This window comes from Neolamprologus multifasciatus, chromosome 1, assembly GCF_963576455.1.
Source record: "Neolamprologus multifasciatus chromosome 1, fNeoMul1.2, whole genome shotgun sequence".
In the NCBI taxonomy this organism is placed as follows: domain Eukaryota; kingdom Metazoa; phylum Chordata; class Actinopteri; order Cichliformes; family Cichlidae; genus Neolamprologus; species Neolamprologus multifasciatus.
This window is the reverse complement of record NC_140439.1, coordinates 29,793,660-29,814,470: the sequence shown is the minus strand read 5'-3', so window position 1 is coordinate 29,814,470 and position 20,811 is coordinate 29,793,660. Positions and strand designations below refer to the sequence as shown.

At 38.2% G+C, this 20,811-nt stretch overlaps 1 protein-coding gene across 16 annotated transcripts in view; it reads right to left on the bottom strand.

The window, feature by feature from the left end:
• Positions 1-1,640: 1,640 nt before the first annotated feature.
• celf6 (CUGBP Elav-like family member 6) overlaps positions 1,641-20,811 on the bottom strand; it is a 156,591-nt gene continuing 137,420 nt past the window's right edge. For 11 of the 16 annotated variants that reach the window (XM_085159103.1, XM_085158315.1, XM_085155468.1 and 8 more), the window contains one exon: positions 1,641-20,277. In XM_085159103.1, coding sequence (XP_085015229.1) covers positions 20,150-20,277 — 128 coding nt within the window. In that variant the 3' untranslated portion in view covers positions 1,641-20,149. The remainder of the gene's footprint in view (positions 20,278-20,811) is intronic. The other 5 variants (XR_014873030.1, XR_014870121.1, XM_085148871.1 and 2 more) reach the window with 5 other exon arrangements.

The following is a 20,811-nucleotide window of genomic DNA, read 5'->3' as shown; positions in this document are numbered from 1 at the left end:
TGTATCCCTTCACAAAGGTATGTCAGTTTGATTGGGCTTGCGAGACATATCCTGTGGAATACATCTATGCATATGCAATTACGTATTCTCCACACTTCAAGAAGGAAAACAAAAGAAAAATAACTTTGCTATTGTTTTCATGGAGGTGGTGCATTGATTATTTGACTTCTTTTGGTTTGTAGAGCAAAAATATTCTGCTAGGGATATAGCAAAGAAAAACACAAGATCTCTTCTCCACACACATGCGCATGCAAAAATGTATACTTAGAAAAGCAATATGAATCCTCTGATTCTTAAATTTACCAAATGTTCTGAATATTATCTGCCTGTTGATTTGGCGTAGCAGTGTAGAGTGAAAGGGTTAAGGCATCTTCTGAGTTATTGCCTACTGCTGTAGTCATAGCAACAGGTTAATAAGTAGCTTCTGGATCGTCCTCTGTTGCTGCACAGGTTGCTAAGATACAAATAGCATTCTGGACTCAGTGGGCTGAACTACAAACATCTTTGATAAGAAAGAACTTTAAACATTTAAACGTAATATGTAAGGTAAATAGTCATATATGCGCTCAGGGTTGCAAGAAAAGGTGTAAGACTCCAGGATTTCACCTACAACCCCAGTGATTGCATCTACTTGATTTGACCTACCCATGCCAAAAAAAAGGAACACAGCAAAACAAAATTGAACACTTGCTAAATCCAGCTACCTCATACCTTGGAGGCGAGTGGTTGGCCCATGTCTAAAGGTAAACGGGCCAATCAGCTTTGGAACAGAGTGGCTGTTCCTAGACGCGTGTGCGAAACCAAGGGCAAATTAAAGCATTGCCTCCGAGTTGCATCATTCTCCCCTCACAGCTCTATTAGTAGGCTAGCCACAGTGTCTCTTTACGAGAGCTACTCTCAGAACAGAATTAGGCACACTTCCCTGCAGTGATATGTCTTTTTATGAACCACATTGGCATCATGTGTAACAGTTCTTACAGGAACAAAACAGTGTTGAATTAATGGGAGAAATACATGTCTGGATGCCTTTATTTCCAGAGAAGATGACATAACATGACATGACGTTTTCTGACTTCTTTGGATTTAATTAATGTTTTGAATATTTTGGCCATCTGAATAGTGATTTAAACAAAATGACAAATAGGCAGTGTCCTCACCTCCTATTATTATCTTAACTTTTTCATCCTTGGCTCATCTCGTCTCCTTTTAATGGAAGCTGAAATAGCATTGATTGAAGAAGATGGACTATCCACACAAACACAATAAACAAACAACAACTTGACTGGTGGAAGCTGTGAGGCCACAGTAGGGAGTACTGGAGTCATTTTTGATAATAATGCTTGATCCTTCTGATCTCTCTGTCACCAGGCTTCATTCTTTCACTTTAGCTCAGCTATCATTCAGCAATAGCTACTCACTCAAGTGGTTTAGCACACATGTACCCTAGTACAGCGGTCCCCAACCCCTGGGCCTCGGACCGGTACCGGTCCGTGAGTCGTTTGGTACCGGGCCGCGAGAGTTGAGGCTCAGGTGTGAATTGTATAGTTTTCAGGGTTTTTATCGGTTTTCAGCGTTATTTTGTTATCGTTTTTATCGTTTACTCTGTTTTCCTGGGTCTTTTCACGTGTGTTATGAATAAATTTTCTTTTTTTTTTGGTACCGGTACTAGTTTTATTTTGTTGTATTTATCCGCGACACCTTAAAGGCCGGTCCATGAAAATATTGTCGGGCATAAACCGGTCCGTGGCGCAAAAAAGGTTGGGGACCGCTGCCCTAGTACACACACACACACACACTATACAAAGTTGCAGGCTTGTGTGCAGGCTTTGCATAATTATTCAAAAGTCTAAGTGATGTTTGTGTATCTGTGTGATTAAAATAATTATCAGAAAGTAATAATATATGTGTTATTTATGAGACATTATGAAATTTCATATACTGAAAGGTGGCAGGTTGACCAACACTGAACTGTGAAAAACCAAGTAAGATTTAAACAAGTTCCAAAGTTAATGCTATGCAGAAACAAAGAGGCTGTTGCACACCCACAGGTTTTTTTGGATAGCATAAGAGACCAGGGGGTCATAAAACTTTAACAAAGGGAAATTCACTTACTGTTAATAGGTAGGGGAAAAAAGTACCCATCACAAAAACCTCTTGGTTTATTAAGATTTTACACTAGATTTTTTTCACAGATTTTGACCTCACAAGGCTCATGAATAAATTTTCATTTCAAAGTGAGAAAAGCATCATCAAGTTTTCCATTGCGTGGTTTCAGCCAAAGCAGTTTTATTCTGTGTACATCTACAGATGAAAGCAACACTCACTCCAATACTGATTAAAGGCTGATCTCTCCCACTGGGCTCCATGCTGGTTTTGGTTCATTCAATCTAGGCCTTGATTACTCGATTGGACTCATTGATTGAAGGGGAACTTTAATGACCTATTATCTCAAGTGTTAATCAGATGTTGACGGACAGCTCTCTGTGGGACTGGGCATAGCTGAGGACGAGAATGGACGGAACATGCTGGACTGCTGCTGCTCAGACAAGTTAAGGGTCGAGCAGTAAACATGGCGCAGGCACAGCGCTTGACAAGCTTTCCTCTGGAGCACAAGCTGTGCAGTGCAGTGACATCATCTTCACTTTGCCCGGGTCAGCCATGACTCAGATGTTTTGATGCCTTCTTTAGGCGTACTTTTTCTTCCCTTAGAGTTACAGTTACAGTTTTACCACCCTATGAACCACGATGAAATGAGAGAGAAAGGGATACGGTATATAAAAGTGAAGGCCTGAGACTGTAGTAGTGGTGTTCCAAGTCCATGAATTCAAGAATTGTTAACCTGAAATGATGGAAAAGACTGATGTTTGAACATGATTTAGGTTTTTACTGAGTTACTGATTTAGCTTAGTTTGAAGCTACTTTCCAAATGTGCATAATCCAGGCTTTCAGAATTTTTTCATAGGGGTGGCCAGCAGGTTTTGGGAGATGTGTTTCTCTACAGTGGCTTTATTAAGAAATACAATTAGATTTTAATTAATAATGAGGAATCTTGTGAAAAAAGCATTGATGAACCTTTAGGTGCTCTATTGAGCAAGTGAGGTTTGTTCATTTGCCTCCCTTACTTCCTCACATTGCTTACATTTATCTCCCAAACATAAATTTTTAACTTTGTATGTTAACTAGTATTTTCCAGGACTTTATCTGGACATTTAACAGACTTAGCTGTTGTTGTTGGCCTTCTCAGGCTGCTCTCGGAAAACAAACTGAGAAAAATTGAACTGTTAAAATAATCAATGTAACCAATGTTACTACCAACCTATTAATATAAAAGAAAACTGCAAAAGTATAGATTACTCTTGGTTTAAAAGCTTCCTTTGATTCAGGAGAGATCACATGGACATGTGAGTAAATTATTTTAATGATGTTTTCGTGGAAAGCATTGTAGACAGAAGGCTACATACCCAAGTTTCCCCCTTATATCTCCAACTTAAATCTCTTTTGTCTCCACCTTCGCCATGTCTCCCACTGCAGCTCTCTCTTTAATTATCTCCCTTTTCAATCCCAGCATCTTCAAGTCTCATCAATGCTTCTTAATTTCCATCAATAACGCTGCAGCCTAAGCTCTTCACACCTGTCCAGTCGCCATGGCAACCTCACCTCTAACAACAAAGAGCTCTGTAAGACATGGCATGCTGTATTCCCCTTGATTAGATATTGATTACGCTTTTGTAATACATAATAGGATCAAAGGGATTGTGCAGCTTTGCTTGCCCAGGTCTTCTTCACACTTTCAGTTAGTTATAATCTTTTGTTATTTAAGAATCTGCATGTTAAGAGGGATGCAGCTGAAACTTGCCACACTTAGTCATAGCCAATGAGAGCCTCATTCAGAGACTTGTAGATGCACGAAGAAAAAGAGGGAGAACAAATTTAAAACTACAATTTAAAAAGTGTTGACAACAGATTCAGCTTTCTGGGTGGCATAACTTGTGCTTAGTGTTTGCAGCATGTCTCCCATTAAGGGACATGCTAATAGGCCCATTGGAGTGTACAGAGGCTCCCGGATGGTTGAGTGTCCCTAATGGATGCATTGATAGATTAATGGACGATAAAAGTCAGATGCTAAATGCATGGTAAGTGACAAGAGATAAGTCAATATGGTAAATATTTGTGTAGGGCATAGTTAAGATGTTGAAAGGCTGTTATTCACAATTACCTGCATATAAGCCTTTCGTTCGTATAATGTGACACATGACATAGATTTAAAAGCTTTTGAAAGTAATGGTCTGGAGTGCTTTTCTGTAAATTACATATTAGTGTCAGCTGCAAAACACACATGATGAAATTGGTTCAATTTATCATAAATCCATTAAAATGTTGTTTTAATGACATGTCCCACATGAGGAAAAAGGCCAGTCTTTTTTATCTTAAGCTTTAACCGTAGTTTAAGGTGCATTTTGACAAAAATAAATAAAAAGAAAAACACAAACAAAAAATAAGCTTTATATATGCAATAGAATTTTGACTGTAATATCTGAAGCTTTGTTGTCATTCTTTGGTAAACTGCAAGAAAAAAAAATGCATGTGCTGTCTGAAATAGCCAATTCAGTTCACAAACTGCACTTCTCACTTATAGTGCATTTATTGATGTGAATGATGTGATACTCAAATCCTGAAGACACTTGCTTGAGGACACTAGAAGGATCGAGGCTAATCTTTTTAGCACCAGTTTTTTTCTTATCTGTGCTTTTGCTGTCAGCTACGATATTTGAGCTTCATAAGACTACCCCATCTCAATCAGAATCACCAATAAAGTAAATACACAGAAGAAACACTCCAGCCAGACAGGAGGAGGTTGTGTGTTTGTCAAATTTACACTGAAGACTTAGAAGGATACAAGGCTGAGAGAAGTGCAAAAAACGATTTTTCTCTTTCCGTACTGAGAGAGAAGGGCAGTCAGAATTGAGGATAAACCAAGGAACTGCAAAGAGCCATGTTTGGAACAATCTGACCTTTTTTTTTACAACTCAAACAAGGATAAAGACAACAAAACGTAATAACTTTCCCCTATCCAATCCATACTTCATGATTATCCCTCACTCCAAAACATTGGGGGAAAAAAATGGAACTGTCAAAAGGGTCTTGTTGTTCCATTTTCTTTCCCTTGGCCCCCCTCCTGGAGACAAACAAACAAACCCCTGTTAGCACATTTCATCAGCTTTAGGGGTTACAGAACAGATTGAGTATCGACAACGGTGGCTGTCGAGGCTTATGGCTCAAAGGCAACAGTGGAGGAAAATCTCAGGGGTAGGAGATGCAATCGAAAGGACCAAAATAATTCAGCAGGACTCACTCAAGGAACAATCCAGTTTGTCATGTGGAATCATGGAGTGTCTGCTGCACAATGAGTGCAAGTCCCAGGAGAATCAGCACGGGAGTCAGCATGTGAAAAGCCAAGAGTTAGTGCCCCAACTGGCCACTCTTTGCCTTTTTATCACCTGCAAATTTAGCAACCATAAATCCGTTTCCACATGAATGCTACTGCACAGACACAGCAAAGAGACCTATAAACAAGAAATGATGTTCGGTGTCATGGGATGGTTTGGTCATTGATGGCCCCTTGGGTGTCGTACTCTTTTCTAGGAACAATTACTGTCACAGAGTTTTGACGTTTTCCTTCTGCTGTGATGGACAGTTGTGGCTGCTGGAAATTGCTGAACCATGTTGATCTGCAAAGATCTATAGTCCACTGGGGGGTTCAAGTTAGTTGCAATATTGTGTGGTATTTTCATTTCATTGTTATAGGTTCTGAGGCACCTGGTGACTGCTGGGTAACTCTGACAGAGGAGGGGTCTCAGAGCCATAGAATGGACCCTGGCCATATTCTTTGTCAATAAAAAAAATAGCATGAGAAAAGCCTCTGATTAATCGAATGGCCACCTGCTTCTTATTCACAGATGATAACTGGTACCACAAATTGCACCTGATTTTGTTTCTACTGTAACACCTCCATAAGACAAGGACTGAATATCCATTTCCTTTTAATCAATTCACAATTTATTCCTCTCCCTATTCCAATCTCCCTTTCATTTATTATGCATTATTCGCCCTTTTTAAAACGATTTTCTACTAACCGTCTCATCTAATTTGGTATTCGGATATGGTTAGTGCTGTTAGCTCAATTAATACAATGACATGTCCTAAATGCATTCTCTCCACAATCCAAGTGACAAGACGACACCAGACACTTCACATCTTTGCAAACGGGGTCATGCATTCACATCATGCTAGATCCAAACATTTAGGAGTTATTTAATCGGGCTATGTATATGGATAAAAAAGACAAAGGAGCCTCAGTCTTCTACAGGACTGTGCTTTATTTTAGTCTAAGCAGAATATAATGAACTAGAGAACTACAGAGTTCAGGAGCACTATGGGAAATATCATCCTGAATCAGGGAAACGGACCAGAGCCAATGCTAATTCAAATTACATCTCTGTTTCAAACGATAAGAAAGAAGACAGTAACTCAGATTGTTCAAGACAAAAAAAAAAAAACAACAAAATAAATGAGGTTTTTTTTTATTCACTGTAAATTTAAATACCTAAATAGATTGTGAGTTTTTATGGCAATGAATAACAACAGTGAAATTAAACTGTGAAGCTGGGAATGCAATGATTCATGGTAAAAATCTTCATGGTGCAAAATTGCCTATGACTAAATACGAACACTTTAAAGGCTCTCATTTGAATGCTTGATTGGAGCAAACTTCTCAGTTATCTGAGTTTGTTTACATTTTGGTCCTTGTAACCAATGGAAATGGTAATGGATGACCGCATCCTTATTTGTGTCAGAATGAGCTTGAGGCAAAACTGATTCTGGCAGAGTGTTTGTTTCGAAGAACATTTGGCATCCCCAGAATACAGCGTGTCTGACCACTGTTCACAGGTAGTACTGTCAGAGAGAACAGGCTGGGTTTAAGGCAGAATTTCCTCCTCACATAACAAACCAAAAAACTGGAGAAAAGCAGTGTGATCTACTTTTGGCACAATGTCTTCAGTGGATGGTGTCACATCAGATAACAACCTGTGGAAGAACTGTCCCATGAACAAAAAAAAGATATGAAAATCAGGTCAATAAATACAATTAACCCTTCAAAAGATAAGGCAAGAAAAGGACATAGTGAGAACTTCATTACAGGAAAGCAACAATGGCTTAAACATAATGACATATGGCAGCATAGGTCGCCAAAACAATCTGATGGCAAAGTTTGATTTTTTTTTTCTTAAAACAACAAAAGGTCCCAAAAATAAAATTGCGTTTGAACATGCAATTCTGATCCTTTTAACCTCAGTTGTGCAAAGGACCCTTTTTTCTGAATCCACAAAACCAGTACCATCAATCATCCTTTTACAGTGCAGTTTGCTAATTCTTGTATTGATGTAAGAGCTTTCATTGAGCAAAATCTCTTTGAACTTTCCAATCCACAAGGGATTTTACACAGGGATTGTGCAGCCAAAAAAATTAAATGAAAAAAAAAAAGAACAATGATCAAAGCACATCTGAATAAACCTCATGACAATGGGTCTATCCCAGCTTCAACCGATAATAACAAAACAAAGGAGAGAAAATAAAGACGTATTTTCGAACATGAGTATAAAATCCCATTTCTGAACATCCGTGCTTCACTCTACAAGAAATAAAAATCATTTTATCTTCTGTTTTTGATAAATTATTTCATAGGTTCCTTTTCTTAGTTTCACTGAAATATATTAACTATTCTTTATTTTTTTCTGTTTGAACATGATCTATTGTACGGCCTATAAAGAATGTTTAACAGAATTGAAAAATAAGCTATATTGTATGTACAGGTGTAATGCAGCTGTGTGGTCAGGAGAGCAGTGTCAGACTGGGTCTAGCAAGCAGGGGGTTCTGCTGGGATCAACATAGTTCTCTTGTTTGTCCCCTTGTCCCCTTCTGTTCGTATATTTTAAACCATGTGTATTAAATGTTTGATTCCAAAATGGTTTATGTACATGTTGAACACACTGTAACCTGGAGTTTTATTTTCTAAAACTAGCGTCTTAAATGCTGTAAAGCCTCAACTTTTACTTCCAAAGAATTTAAAAAAGAGTGGTGCTGGCTGATGGGTTTTTTTCACACTGTCAAGCGGAAAGCATGCAGATGGATGAACTCTACTGTCAGTGTCATATCTGTTCATCAGCCCCAACTGGACTAATCCAATTACGGCACAGGCGATCTTTCTTCTGTCAGAAAAATCATGACATGTCGGTGTACACAGAATCTTAATTACCGGATCACTTCAGGGCCATGGCTTAGGTTTGACACTAAGTCAAATACTCTCTAAGCCTTGGCCAGACACTTAGAGTTGTAGGATGCATGTTCACAGCCCAAACCGAAGGGGCTTATAAGGACTAAAACTCTCCTAAATCCCTGCACTGCTGTGGATACATTTTATATTGACATCATTGTCCCACAGAGTTGGACTTCTCAACACAAGTTGCTGTACAACCTTCCTCTGTTTTTTTGTATTTTATAGTCTATTTACATTAAGAAATTAAAAAAGTCTTTGTCTTCATTTCTTTCAGACATGTTTCTGAACATAATTTCATACCTTCAGCAAACCACTGTGCAGTGTTGGGTTGATAATGGCATCTTTTGTGTTTCTTTGTTTCTCTTCGAATGGGATGGTAATACTATAAATCCAAAGCACAATATTAGGTGGTTCATCAGCCCTTCTGCTGGCTCAGGACACCCCACAGTGACATGTGATCGTACAGCTTCTGCTGTCCTCATATTTATCTACTCAAATGCCTTCAGGATAAGGGGTAAGGCAAGGCTCTGAACCTCTCCACTAATCATGACATCATAGTCCCTGATGCCCTGAGTATTGGGAGTGATTTTGTGGAGTTTCAGTTAAGCACACAGCACCCCCACCACCCAGTGCCTGCTTCCACTATTTCCATTGTTACCTTTTTCAATACAAAATCTCATTTCCACAGCAAACCCTCACTGCGTTAAACCAAGATGCTGAAAAAGCTTTCTCCCAAAGCAGCTATTAAATGAGAAGCATTAATTTCTTCCCTCCTGTCCAACAGGTTCCTTTAATTATCGCTCCACTTTCAGTCAATTACATTTCACTTCCTTTCCTTGACAATCACTGCTATTTTAGGGTGAGTGTTATGCACCCAGGGGTGGGAGATTCATTCTCAAACAGACTTGTGCTCTGCCCTGCCATTGGCTGGGAACCTCTAAGGATACATGCTCCTTAAGCAGACAGATCTTGTGAAAAGTGGTGTAGTGGCAACTGAGGAAAGGGGCATACTTCGTACTATATAACCTCCAAATTTCTAGGTGCATAAGCCAGAGGCAAATGGTTTAAATGCTCACAAAGAACTGACTATACCTAAGTATTACTTTTGCTCATCACTGATTGAATAATGGCAAATAAAGGCAGTACAGTATGAGAAGATAGAGAAGATAAGCTTTACCTCTTTGGGGATATTTATACTTTTTCATGTTCACATATATATTTTTTCTTTTGCCTAGCATGCTAAATATTATATTCTAAGAACTTATTCAAATCCTATGTATTTCTTTTGGCAAAAACGCTTAGTTACATTTTCTTTTTGTAAGCTGGACGGCAAATATCAAATCACAGTTTGGCAACAGCTTGGTAGTGTGCCTGCTGGGTTGACATTTGTCTGTGATTTTAGAGGTGAAACATAACCTCAGTCTGCTCTTGTCTCCAGTCCAGGCTAAGGGCAAATCAGGCAAGAGCCTCTTTAATAAATGGGTAATGAGAAGATCTATTTTCCTTCTATTTTTTTCCTCATTTTGGTAGTTTCAGTGCCGTTCTAGTGTTTCACAGCTATTTCTGCTTTTAATGCACAACACTTCAGCAACATTCTCCCTGGAGTGTAAATGTAATAGGAGCACCCGTTTTAAAAATGTTGAAGTACTGATTTCACATTGCCTAATTTAGCCCTGGCATAGCAGATATGCTACATGATCGCTGCACTGTTAGCCAAGCAGACAGCAGGATACTAGGCTAGGCTGAGTTTTGGCTCACTGGGGACTCAACCTGCCATTAGTAGTGGGAACTAGTACAGCATCTGGTATAAGACAGAAAAGATTACAGGATCAACCGTGCAAGGTTCGTGTTGGAAATGTATTCTAGAGATGGCCAAGACAAGCAGAGGATATTGCATTGCTCATGGAACATTAGATTTCCCATTGATTAGTTCAGCTTCACTTAAATAATGAGCATAAATGGTTTGTAGAACATGGCTTTGTTTTTACCTACTTCACATTAATTCACGAAGCTCCTTCTATCAGTAACACATGTCAAATGAAATGACAGAGGGAGGGCTGGGTTTTATCTTACAGTATTTAAAGGCAATCCTTAAGAAGTCCTTAAGAGCTGATATATATTCAACCATACCTCATTCAACCATATATATATATATATATATATATATATATATATATATGAATGAGGCTATAACTTGCAGGCATCATCTTCTGAGATGCAGTGTTGCTGCTGAAAAAAAATTCACAACAACAGGCCTCACAGCAGCTGAACAGTAACAGAATTGAGGATTTCTAGTAAAAAATGTTGGATTTGACCCAGTTTTAAGCAACTATTGCTGCAATGTTTGTGATAGAAAACAAAAACTAAATCAATGTTGCTACCTGCCCTTCTCTTTTAGTTTTTGGTCAAATTACTCTGCAACATTAAAACCTTGCTATGATATGGAAGGTTTTATCCCTCATCCTGCATTGCCTCTTCGGTAAATTCGGCTACATTATTGGTGCCAGGTCAGCTGTCACCAGCCTTGCCAGGGAGTAGGCGCAAACATAATTCTCCCTAATCTTCCTTCTGTCATCCATGTGCATGCAGGGGACCATCTCTCCCGTCATTTGGTCCAAGTGATTATCCCAGTGATTTTTCACTTGGTTGCTGCTAATGTATAGAGGCTGATGATTACAGTGTGATTAGGGAGAAAGGTGAAATAGCATGTCTAATGTGGTGCAAGAGATAATTGAAGGGTAGTGAGCACGGGCATTAGGTAGGTTTGAAAATGCTGCTCCAACGGGAGAGCCGCTAAACAATTGTGCCGTGATTTAGAAAGGCATGGCTGCTCTAAGGACGGGAGAAAAGGAAGTGCTATGTGGAATGTTAATATCGAGGGCTGAAATTAGTACCTTCAGCTTTTTTTTAAGTGGCAAAGGCAGTATATTAAAAACGATGAAATCTGCTGGCACATTTAATCAGTCCCTTCTTTAGTGATTTGGACCAATTCTGGTCTGATTTTCTAGTTCAACAAAAAAGAGGGAGAAGAAGACTCTCATTACTTAACATGAGCTCGTTGGACTGGTGCCTAAAGTATTAACTTGAGGTCCTACTTGACTGTTTAATCTGCTTTTGAAAGCATATAACACAGATTATGATTAGATTATGTATATTGTTTGCCACCAGAGCTTGATTAGGGTTTCTAATTTTGTTTTGGTTAAATCATTTGGCATCACCTACCAGCATCAGCTTAAAGGATCTCGGTGTGATGAGTTCTTGACTTCCCCTCTTCTCCCCACTCTCTCCCTGCTCTTGTCTAGCCTTGCCAGCTGTCAGTGCTTAGAGGGCTGGTATATGGATTTGAGCTGGTGTTCGGCGGAGAAAATTGGGAAGTGCTCGTGGTGACTGAAACAGCATCGCTCCTCCCCCTGGACTCACTTGAAACATATTGATCTGGTTTTAGAGAGGAGCCTGCTTCCAGAGCTGTAAATTGGTAAAAAAAAAACAGAGGCTACAGGACTCTAAATCAAGACACGACACTACTGGAGTGCCTGGCATCAGTGTCAGTGTAGCTAAAGATGAGTTGAATGATTTTAAGAGTGACTGTTAGAATTATCTTAGATCGAGGCCATTAAGCTCTACTTTTTTTTACCATGGACTTTATGAATAACGTGTACATTACGCAGGTCAGGGAGCATGTTAACAGTGGAATTAACATTACACAGGTAAATGTGCTCTAAAAGCCGGCACTCCTTTCCTGCAACACAGAAGTAAATTGAATTCATCTTTAGAGAAATTTGCCAACAGACAAGAATTAATTTTTTCTCAGTCTAGAGTTTTGCAGCAGCTTCAGTGGACACACACATATCCTTGACATGTCACTCAAAATTTGTGGCTGCTTATGATGGGCATAATTTGTTTGTTTTTTTGAGAGAATGCTGATACCACAAGAGCCAATTCATTACTAAACCAAATACATTCTGCTGGCAGTTACAATAGCTATCACTTTTTTCTCCTTCCCTCTTTACTCTTTCGGTCATGACCATCCATTTGTCCATCTCACTTTTAATCATCTCCTTTTAGAAGTTTGTGGCTTCATATTTCACACTTCATGTAGCAATACAAAAAGGCCAACAACAACAACAAAAAAACCACACCCCATGTCCATTTTACTTGGTCTTTACAGTGGATTGTCGCTTGAACACAAAGGCCAGTGAAGCCTTAAACATCTGCACCCCGTCCAGCACAGACATCAGTAAAGTCAGTCTTTTTTTTTCTTCTTATTCTTTTGTTTTCTTCCAGAAGATCATCTCCATATCTGTCAGAGAGTGCGGTGACTTGTACATCATGATGAGCGCAATATCCAGTGGCTGATACGTTAACATCCAAGAGAAAGAGAGTTGTTGCGTACAGGGGCAGATGAATGTTTCCCCCCACACCATCCCACCCCTCTTTTGCCCCATTTTCATTACAACTTCAAGTATTTTTTTTTAAACAACAGCAAAAGTTAGCAAATCTACACTTTTTTTTTTTCTAGTCTACTCTACTATTCTACAACCTGGTGCTAAATCAGCATCCAGAGCAAAAGATCAGCCCCTATACTACGTTTCCATGTCTTTTTTTATACATTATTTCCATGTTCTTTTATTCATACTTACAGTAGGCCACTGGATATTGATTTAATGTTTTTGTTTGTTTTTTTTACTACGAGTAAATTGTAATACTTGCAGCTACAAGGTATGAGTTTTTAAATATATATTTATATATTTATATATTTATATTCTTTTAAAAAGCGTTTAGTCCTTTGGTCCCTATTTCCTAAGGAATGATGCATGTAAATTATCCTGGATTCTCCACTTTTCTCCTTTTCTTCTTGTTTTCTTCTTCGATCCAGAGCTTGCCCTGTCACAGAGCACAACACCTGTGTAGGCACAAAAACCAAAATGGCAGCAGGCTGGTGTGTGTGTTTGTGTGTTATTTGTGTGTGTGTGCGCACACGCATGAGTTTGCTTCAGTTCTTGTGTTGGCATTTGCACTTATTTATACATGTACAAAGTTTTTTTTTCCTTTTTTTTTTCTTTAAGTGTAGCATTTTTGAAATGTGTATGTTTGGTTTGTTTTCCGTGTGTTTATCTATATCCTGTGTCAGTATGCATGCTTTGAGCATAATGAGTCTATAAAGGTTTTTTTTTTTCCATCATGTCTAAAAAACAGCAGCAAAAAGTTGGTCTCTGCAAAAAATCTTCTTCCACAGACGCCAAAGCAAAAGAGGAAAAAAAGAGGCATTTGCGAAGAAAAACTAAAAAAAAAAATAAACAAACAAAAAAACCCGACAACTCTGGGATCCTTCTCTCAGTCACCCAATCTTTCAGCGGCTTTCCAGGAGGATCAAGGGACCACCCTTCCTTCATGATATGTAGCAGAGCAAGAAGTCTTTGTACTTTTACTGCACTTGTGGAAATAAGGTGTTGTGGCCCTTCATCCTGTGACACACAGAGAGAGAGAAAGGAAGAGAAAAAGACAGGAGAGAATAAGGAGAGTGGATTCAGTGGGGCTGTGGCAAACATGCTCAGGGTTGCTGGCTCCTGGTTATCACACAGACTGACAGGCACAGCCAACAGCATGAGAAACAGACGGGGAAGAGGAAAAAAAAGAGGAGCGTGTCAATCACAACCAGAAATAAGTGGGCTAGAGGTGGGGTGGGAAATTTGTGTTTTAACCATATGGAACAGACATCTACACTGTGACAGCACTAATCCAGCGAAGGCCTAATTTAAACTGACTGCATCTCCCTGATTGGAAAAAAAAAAAGTTGCCCGAGATGTTGCTGCCATTCATCTTTTTGTTAATTCATTACAAACAGGCTACAAAGGAACAAGAAAGAAACATAAAGAAAACGAGACAAGTGTGTGAGCAAGTTCTAATATTGCAATAATTAGAATCACGTAATAACTGACAGTTGTCCATTATGAAAAAGATACACATTTCAAGAACTAACCTCTAATTAGGATTGCATGAAAAACAACTCCCTTGCCTTTGTGCTGGATTGATATGCTGCACTGTTACTAAATGTGTCTGTGCTGTCGAGCTTTGGGTTGATAAAAGATCTAGTTTACAGCCTATCATCCCTAATATGTTGTGAGCTATGATGTGGGTGAAGAAAGGCTATGAAATCACAGCAAATCACTCTCTGAGAGTGAACATGAAAGGGTCTGACTTTGTGACGAGAACATGCGCCCAGACGCTCTTTGTTCTACCTTTCCATTCCTGTAAATGAGCTTGTTACCATTTCATAATAGATCTGCTTTTTAGACGGGGGAGCAGCGATTCAAACTTATTTCTTATGTGTGCCAAAGCGAGCCCGGCCATTAGCAACATAAAGCACTAACAGTCCCAATTACAGATGCCCTATTTTATAAGCCATTCGCAATTCTCCCTATATATGTAGCTGAGTAGAAACACACAGTGGCTTTCAAATTGATCATTTTTTCCCCAAGTAAACAGCTTCTTTGAAAACATCACAACTGTTTCATGCAGTAACTTTGTCCAGTAACAAAGAATTCCTTTCTTTCTTTTCCCTTCACAAGCTTTTAGTCCTAATATTATGCCTCCGCACACCACCACCTACTTGGATGGCTCCATAAATGACACCTGGCAGTTAGGAGGCATAGCTGATGCCAGAAAAACCTTATGCCCCCTGGCGTGCCTGGCTAGACACCCCCTAAGTTCACTGGATAGACTAAGGTTGGGAGAGTCGCCTGCAGGGCTTCTGAAATAATAGGGTAGAATGTGCTCAATGAAAACTACTAACACTTATCAGTCTTGGCCTTGAGGGTTGGAAACAAACTCACTTGCAAAGAAAGGACCTTTTCACTATTAATTTGTATGCTGCTTTTTTGTACACATAGAGCAAAAATTGTACTACATACAAGCAGCACAACCGAATACCTAAATTATGCGGTGCTAGAATCGCACTAAAAATATAACAAGCAACAGGCAGCCACAAATAATCAATCCAGGTATTTGTATTTCATTCTATCTTTTGTACCCTACTTACACCTCTCTGTACAGTATGGTGTATGGTGGACGGATTTTGGGTACGCGGGTCTGTAGTGCCGCCAGCAGCTTTTCTATCACTGTGTAATTGGTTTGCACCCTCATAAATAAATAAATGGGAAGTGATTCTCATGTTAGGCAAACAAAACAATCTTGCTGAAGTACTCCCTGTGCAGATGGAAGTAGACTGTCAACATTTGCCTGTGCTCTCTGTGTGAACGTTAGAGATTTAATTGGCTTCACAAACATAGGGTCATCTTGGCCATCTCTCAACTAAACAGCTGTCGAACAGAGAGAGAAATAGGTCCTTTTTGAAAATAAGTAGACTTAAAGAATAAAAGTTTTCTGGAAGAAAAAACGCTTCGTGATGTGAATGTGAAGAGATAGAGAAATCGAAAATACAGTACATCCATACACATGAACCCCACAAGAGAAAGTAAAACATCACAAGGGCACACATTACAATAGCACAAAGGGTTAAAGGCCACTTCCAATTATAATCAACCAACAAGTCAGCACGTCAGTTACAGGTACCAGCCATGAAAGGCATCGATTACTGCACTCCACAAACTGCCAATATACAATATACAGTATATATAAATATATATAAAAGTAGGGCAGAATATAAAGAAAGAGTTTAGAGATATCAATCAACGCCACGTCATGCAACGCAGTCACAGGCCCACCACATGACGTCATCCAAAAGAAAATGACACCATGGGTTCAACTTACAGCTGAGGGAACTTGGCCCCATGACAGGTGTGGGGGTGTGTGGCTATAGCGGAGAAAGGCCACCTCACACTGTGATTGGCCTTGTCAGGTTGCCAGGTTGGTAAGGGTGCAAAAGAAGGAAAGAAACAATGGGATTTTCTTTTCCTCAAGTCAGAATTCAAAGCACCCCATCTATTTGTTCCATGCGCACTTATTCTGCCTGACAAATCAAATGAGGTCATTATAGTTATTACCATAAAACTGAAAAAAAAAGACAAGTAAAACAGAAATAACAGAGCAAATAATCTTCAGTGCAGCACAGAAAAAAAAGCCTCTTTGTACTTTAGTGTGGTGGTGAAATATTATTGGGTTGACAACATCTGCAGGTTAAAGGTTTGAATTGATGTTTTTATATTCGCAAAGATAACCCTTACGGCAGAAATGCATATTTCAGAAACTTGTCCTGTCTACAGTAATTGGATTTGCCTTGCATTGTTTGCTATGAGGGTGGCTGTACAGTGAGTGCTTCAGGTTTTTTGCATTAAGTTTATCTTTAAGACACAGAACGCAATTTCAGAGTAGCAGGGCTCCTGAGACCAGAAAAGGAGAATGCTGTCTGATCGTGTTTTTAATTCAACTTCAAAGCAAAAAATTTCAGTGTTACAGAAAAAAGGCCTTCTGAAGTTATCTACATATTGAAGTTTTTACCTATAAGGAACACACACATGCACACACAGAAAATCATCATTCAAGTTTCATCAAAGTTTTTCATCATAATAATGCATTAGGGTTGGAATTTAGAAAATTAAACAGTTGAACTTTACTTACTTTAAGCCCAACAAGCCAATGTACTCTCGCCTGCTATAAATAAACGCTTGTGCAATAATTTAAAAGAAAATACCTAGAAAATATACACTTTGTTTTTATCGGCCATGATTTTTAGGAATCTATTAACCTAATTGCTCAAATTGACTTCAAAAAGCTAATGCATTTATTTCTTTAATATTTCAATGGATCACTTATTATTGGTCTGTCTATAAGTTTAAAACAACCAAAGTGGTGTAATTACATAAGCAAAACACAAAGATGGCACAATGACAGAGGGATACATTGAAAAAACACGTGCGCACACATACTGATTAAGTGACAGAATGTCATTATGGGAAACGTGTTTGCTTGGAGCCATTCTGAAAATATTTCAATGACTGTCATGTCATTCAGTGCTGTTGTATTTTCCATTTGCTCCTAAATCAAATTCACTCCTTTTCTCTTCTTATGGTATCTTCTTAATTAGCGAGGATAGCTCTATTCAAATTATATCAGAGAACTGATAAAGGGAGCTGTATCAGTATAGGATACCACCTTCTATGAATGCTTTTTAGTAGAATAGAATAGAATACCAGAATAGAATACATGCCTGTGTAATTGTAATACAAAAGTTTCCAGGCAATTGGTTTACGATGTATTTATATTGTCTTTTCACTGACAACTGTAGTTTGTATTAGATAGGCAATAATTAAATGAATTATTTGAGACTAGATGCACCAATCTAACTTTTTCCAGGTACAATAGGTATCACCCAATACAGCACTCCTATCTGATAGCAGAGTTAAAATAAAGAACTTTATTCCACCTAATTTTATTTTAATTAAAATGTAACAAATAAATGCATGTCATTTTACTGACTTTATGACCATGGATTAATTTGCACTAGTCTAGTTTCAGCTCAATATAAGAGTTATTAGACTGTTGCACGCTGGTTTCTCCTAATCTCAGGACAGTACATTACACGTCTGTAAATGCAATAAAAGCTTTCCAATAAGTGTAAAATCAAATATAACGAGACAGAGAGAGACTGAAAAGCTTAAAGCATTCTTATTAAGGATTGGCAGTCATGTAAACACATTTGACTACAGTTTACATTGAAGTAAAAGCCAACTTTCAAACTTCAAACCTTTGGTTGTTAGGTTCCTCGATGTTATATAAGCTCCCATGTTAGTAACTATTGCCATTCTGCTGAAAAGGGGAATAATGAACACAGGCTAATAGAGGACTGAACTGAATAGATGAGCCTCACAGATCTGCTTGTTGTGACTAATACCTGATCCGGACTTTCAGTCAGGATTTGCCCAGTACCCAATTTAAATATCAGATCAATGCATCCCTATATGTTACAATGGAGAATTATTCTATTGAGGCATGTTGCTACCTTAAGCAATCTGTATTTTTATTGATTTTCATTGAAGCTCTCACATTTTAAGGTACCTAATAGGGAGCTGTTGACAGAAGATTTCTTGCTGCAGATACACCAAGGTCCATAAGTGTGTAGACAGTGGCACGATTTTTTTTTTAAAGTTTTGCCTCTATACACAAACACAGTGGACCTAAAATCAAAAAATGAGGTGTGTTTTCAAAACAAACTAACATATACTTTAATAAAAGTGTTGTTTGTAATGTTTGTTTGACTGAATTCTAAAACTTGGATATTATCAAATTCTGTGTTTCCTTCCTTGAGATGCTCTGCCAGGTCTTTTGAGCTTTGAAATTGGGGGACTATGTAAAAGAATGTCATAACAGTGTTACTATGCATGCAACTATGCATCCGTGTTGTTGTGGAAGCATTAAAAATGACATTTCCATGTATGTTAATTTCATAATAAAATATACAACACTATTTTCACTTCGTAAAACATTTCTATAACCCTTGGTTACAACTAAATAGTTACAATAGAGCAGGATTAAGCTAAAAAACAAAAACGATATCTTAGATTAATAATTGTTTATAAGTACAAGTCTTTGAGTGAACAAAGGCTTTTACATTATGGTTGTCCCATACATGCTGATGGTATGAATCACTGATATCTATGGATATATAGAAAGGCATAAATACACTGAACACACTGTTGCATTCTAGTGCACCAAATGCAGAATGCCAGAGGAAGCCACAATGGGACTGACAAATACTGATAAATATAGAGCACAAACATTTAAAAATGCTGCACTTACTCTTAATACTCATCAGATGTCTGAATTGACTGTATAATTGGTGATCTTCTAATTTTTTTTTCTTCGATAAAGGATCAGCTATTGCCAAATAGCTGACATACGTCTAATGCTATTTGAGGAGATAAATTATTGCTTTTGGAAATTTGTTGCTAAACAACTTGTATCGATTTCTAGTGGAGTATCCAGTAGACAGGTAATTATGCACAGCTAGGTATTGATGATGTCATTTATTTGCCCTAAAGCATCCTGCAGGTCCAAGTTAGACTAGACTAGACTAGACTCGACTCCCAGAAGTAGACATAAAATAAATCTGTGCAGCAGGGAAACCTGGCAGAAATCACCAGAGGTTTTTGTGAAAAGGTCCTGTAAAATCTAGAAACATTGACACTTCTTGATTATCTTATATAGAACTATGTTTTCTGACTGTAAGTATTTGACACATTTTGGGGACTAATTTGTCTGGCATATAGATGACTCTGTAAATTTCAGTATTTTATTCAATGATGGGATTTTTATTTGGTGGAATACGGAAGGTTGAGAGTTTATTTTCTTTTTGCGCATCTCAGTACAATAACCCCCCTGTAAAAAGCAGCCCACACTTTCACATTTTTTAATATTTGAAATGAGCAGAGAAATTCATAAAAGCAAGCTTGGGAAATGTTATTGTGTAGCTCATTTCATTACATTCTCAGTTAATACTCAAATGCAGTTCTTTATTTATACAATTTTTTAAATTCATTTCTGCATTGAAAGTATACAGTATTACTTTATAGTTGCTCAGATAATAAGTTTGAATTTTAGGAGCAATCAACATTTTCATTAGAAGTTACAATGAGATTTGCAGGAGTAAGTTCACAAACATTCTAGTCTTCTGTATTGTGTCCTATGTACTGCACTAATAATATTGTAAATTCAATTCAATTTTGTATAGCGCCAAATCACAACAGGAGTTACCTCAAGGCGCATCCATACCTTTTTCAAGTGAAGTAAAACGCTTTTGAATGGCATGGGACATTATAGCATGGGTGTTACTGTACCTGGGTATGGATAGCAGACGAGTCAGTAAGGTCGGTTGGCATCTTTTGGCCGCTTTAGCTGCACCTTCAGCCTCTTCATGCCTATCTGAAAGCCATTCATGGCCTGGATAGCGGCTTGAGCACTGGATGGGTTATCAAAACTCACAAAGCCTGGGACAAGTACACAGAACAGGAGAGAGATGGGGGCAGAAAATGGGAAAATGAAAAAAGAAGGAAGGAAGGAAGAAAGAAGAATAGGGAATATGAGAGAGACATGAAAAAGAGAAAGGGATCGGTTAAGGAACAAAGAGGAAGACAGGTGAGATGAAAGAAGCAAGAGAAGGAAAAAATACCCTTTTTAACTCCCAACAATGGCAAAACAATAGGTCTTTGTTTTCGCTTTTCAGGCGATTAATTGAAAATCTCAGAATTAAAAAAAAAGATTAAACAAAATACCAGAAAGGCTAATAACGTAATAACACAGATATTAAAAAAAAAAAAATCAAAGGAGTACCATTAGAAACTGGGTGTTCAACTTGAACAGAGAACAAAAAAAGAAAAAAAAGGTGTTCAGAGATATGAAAGAGAGAAAAGGAGTCTTGTATTATGTGTAGCGCAAATGTTGCGCCTGTAAAAGTAAACTGTGTGTTTAGCCTTACAACCACACCAGTGGTGTGTGTGTGTGTGTGTATACATATTTTCATG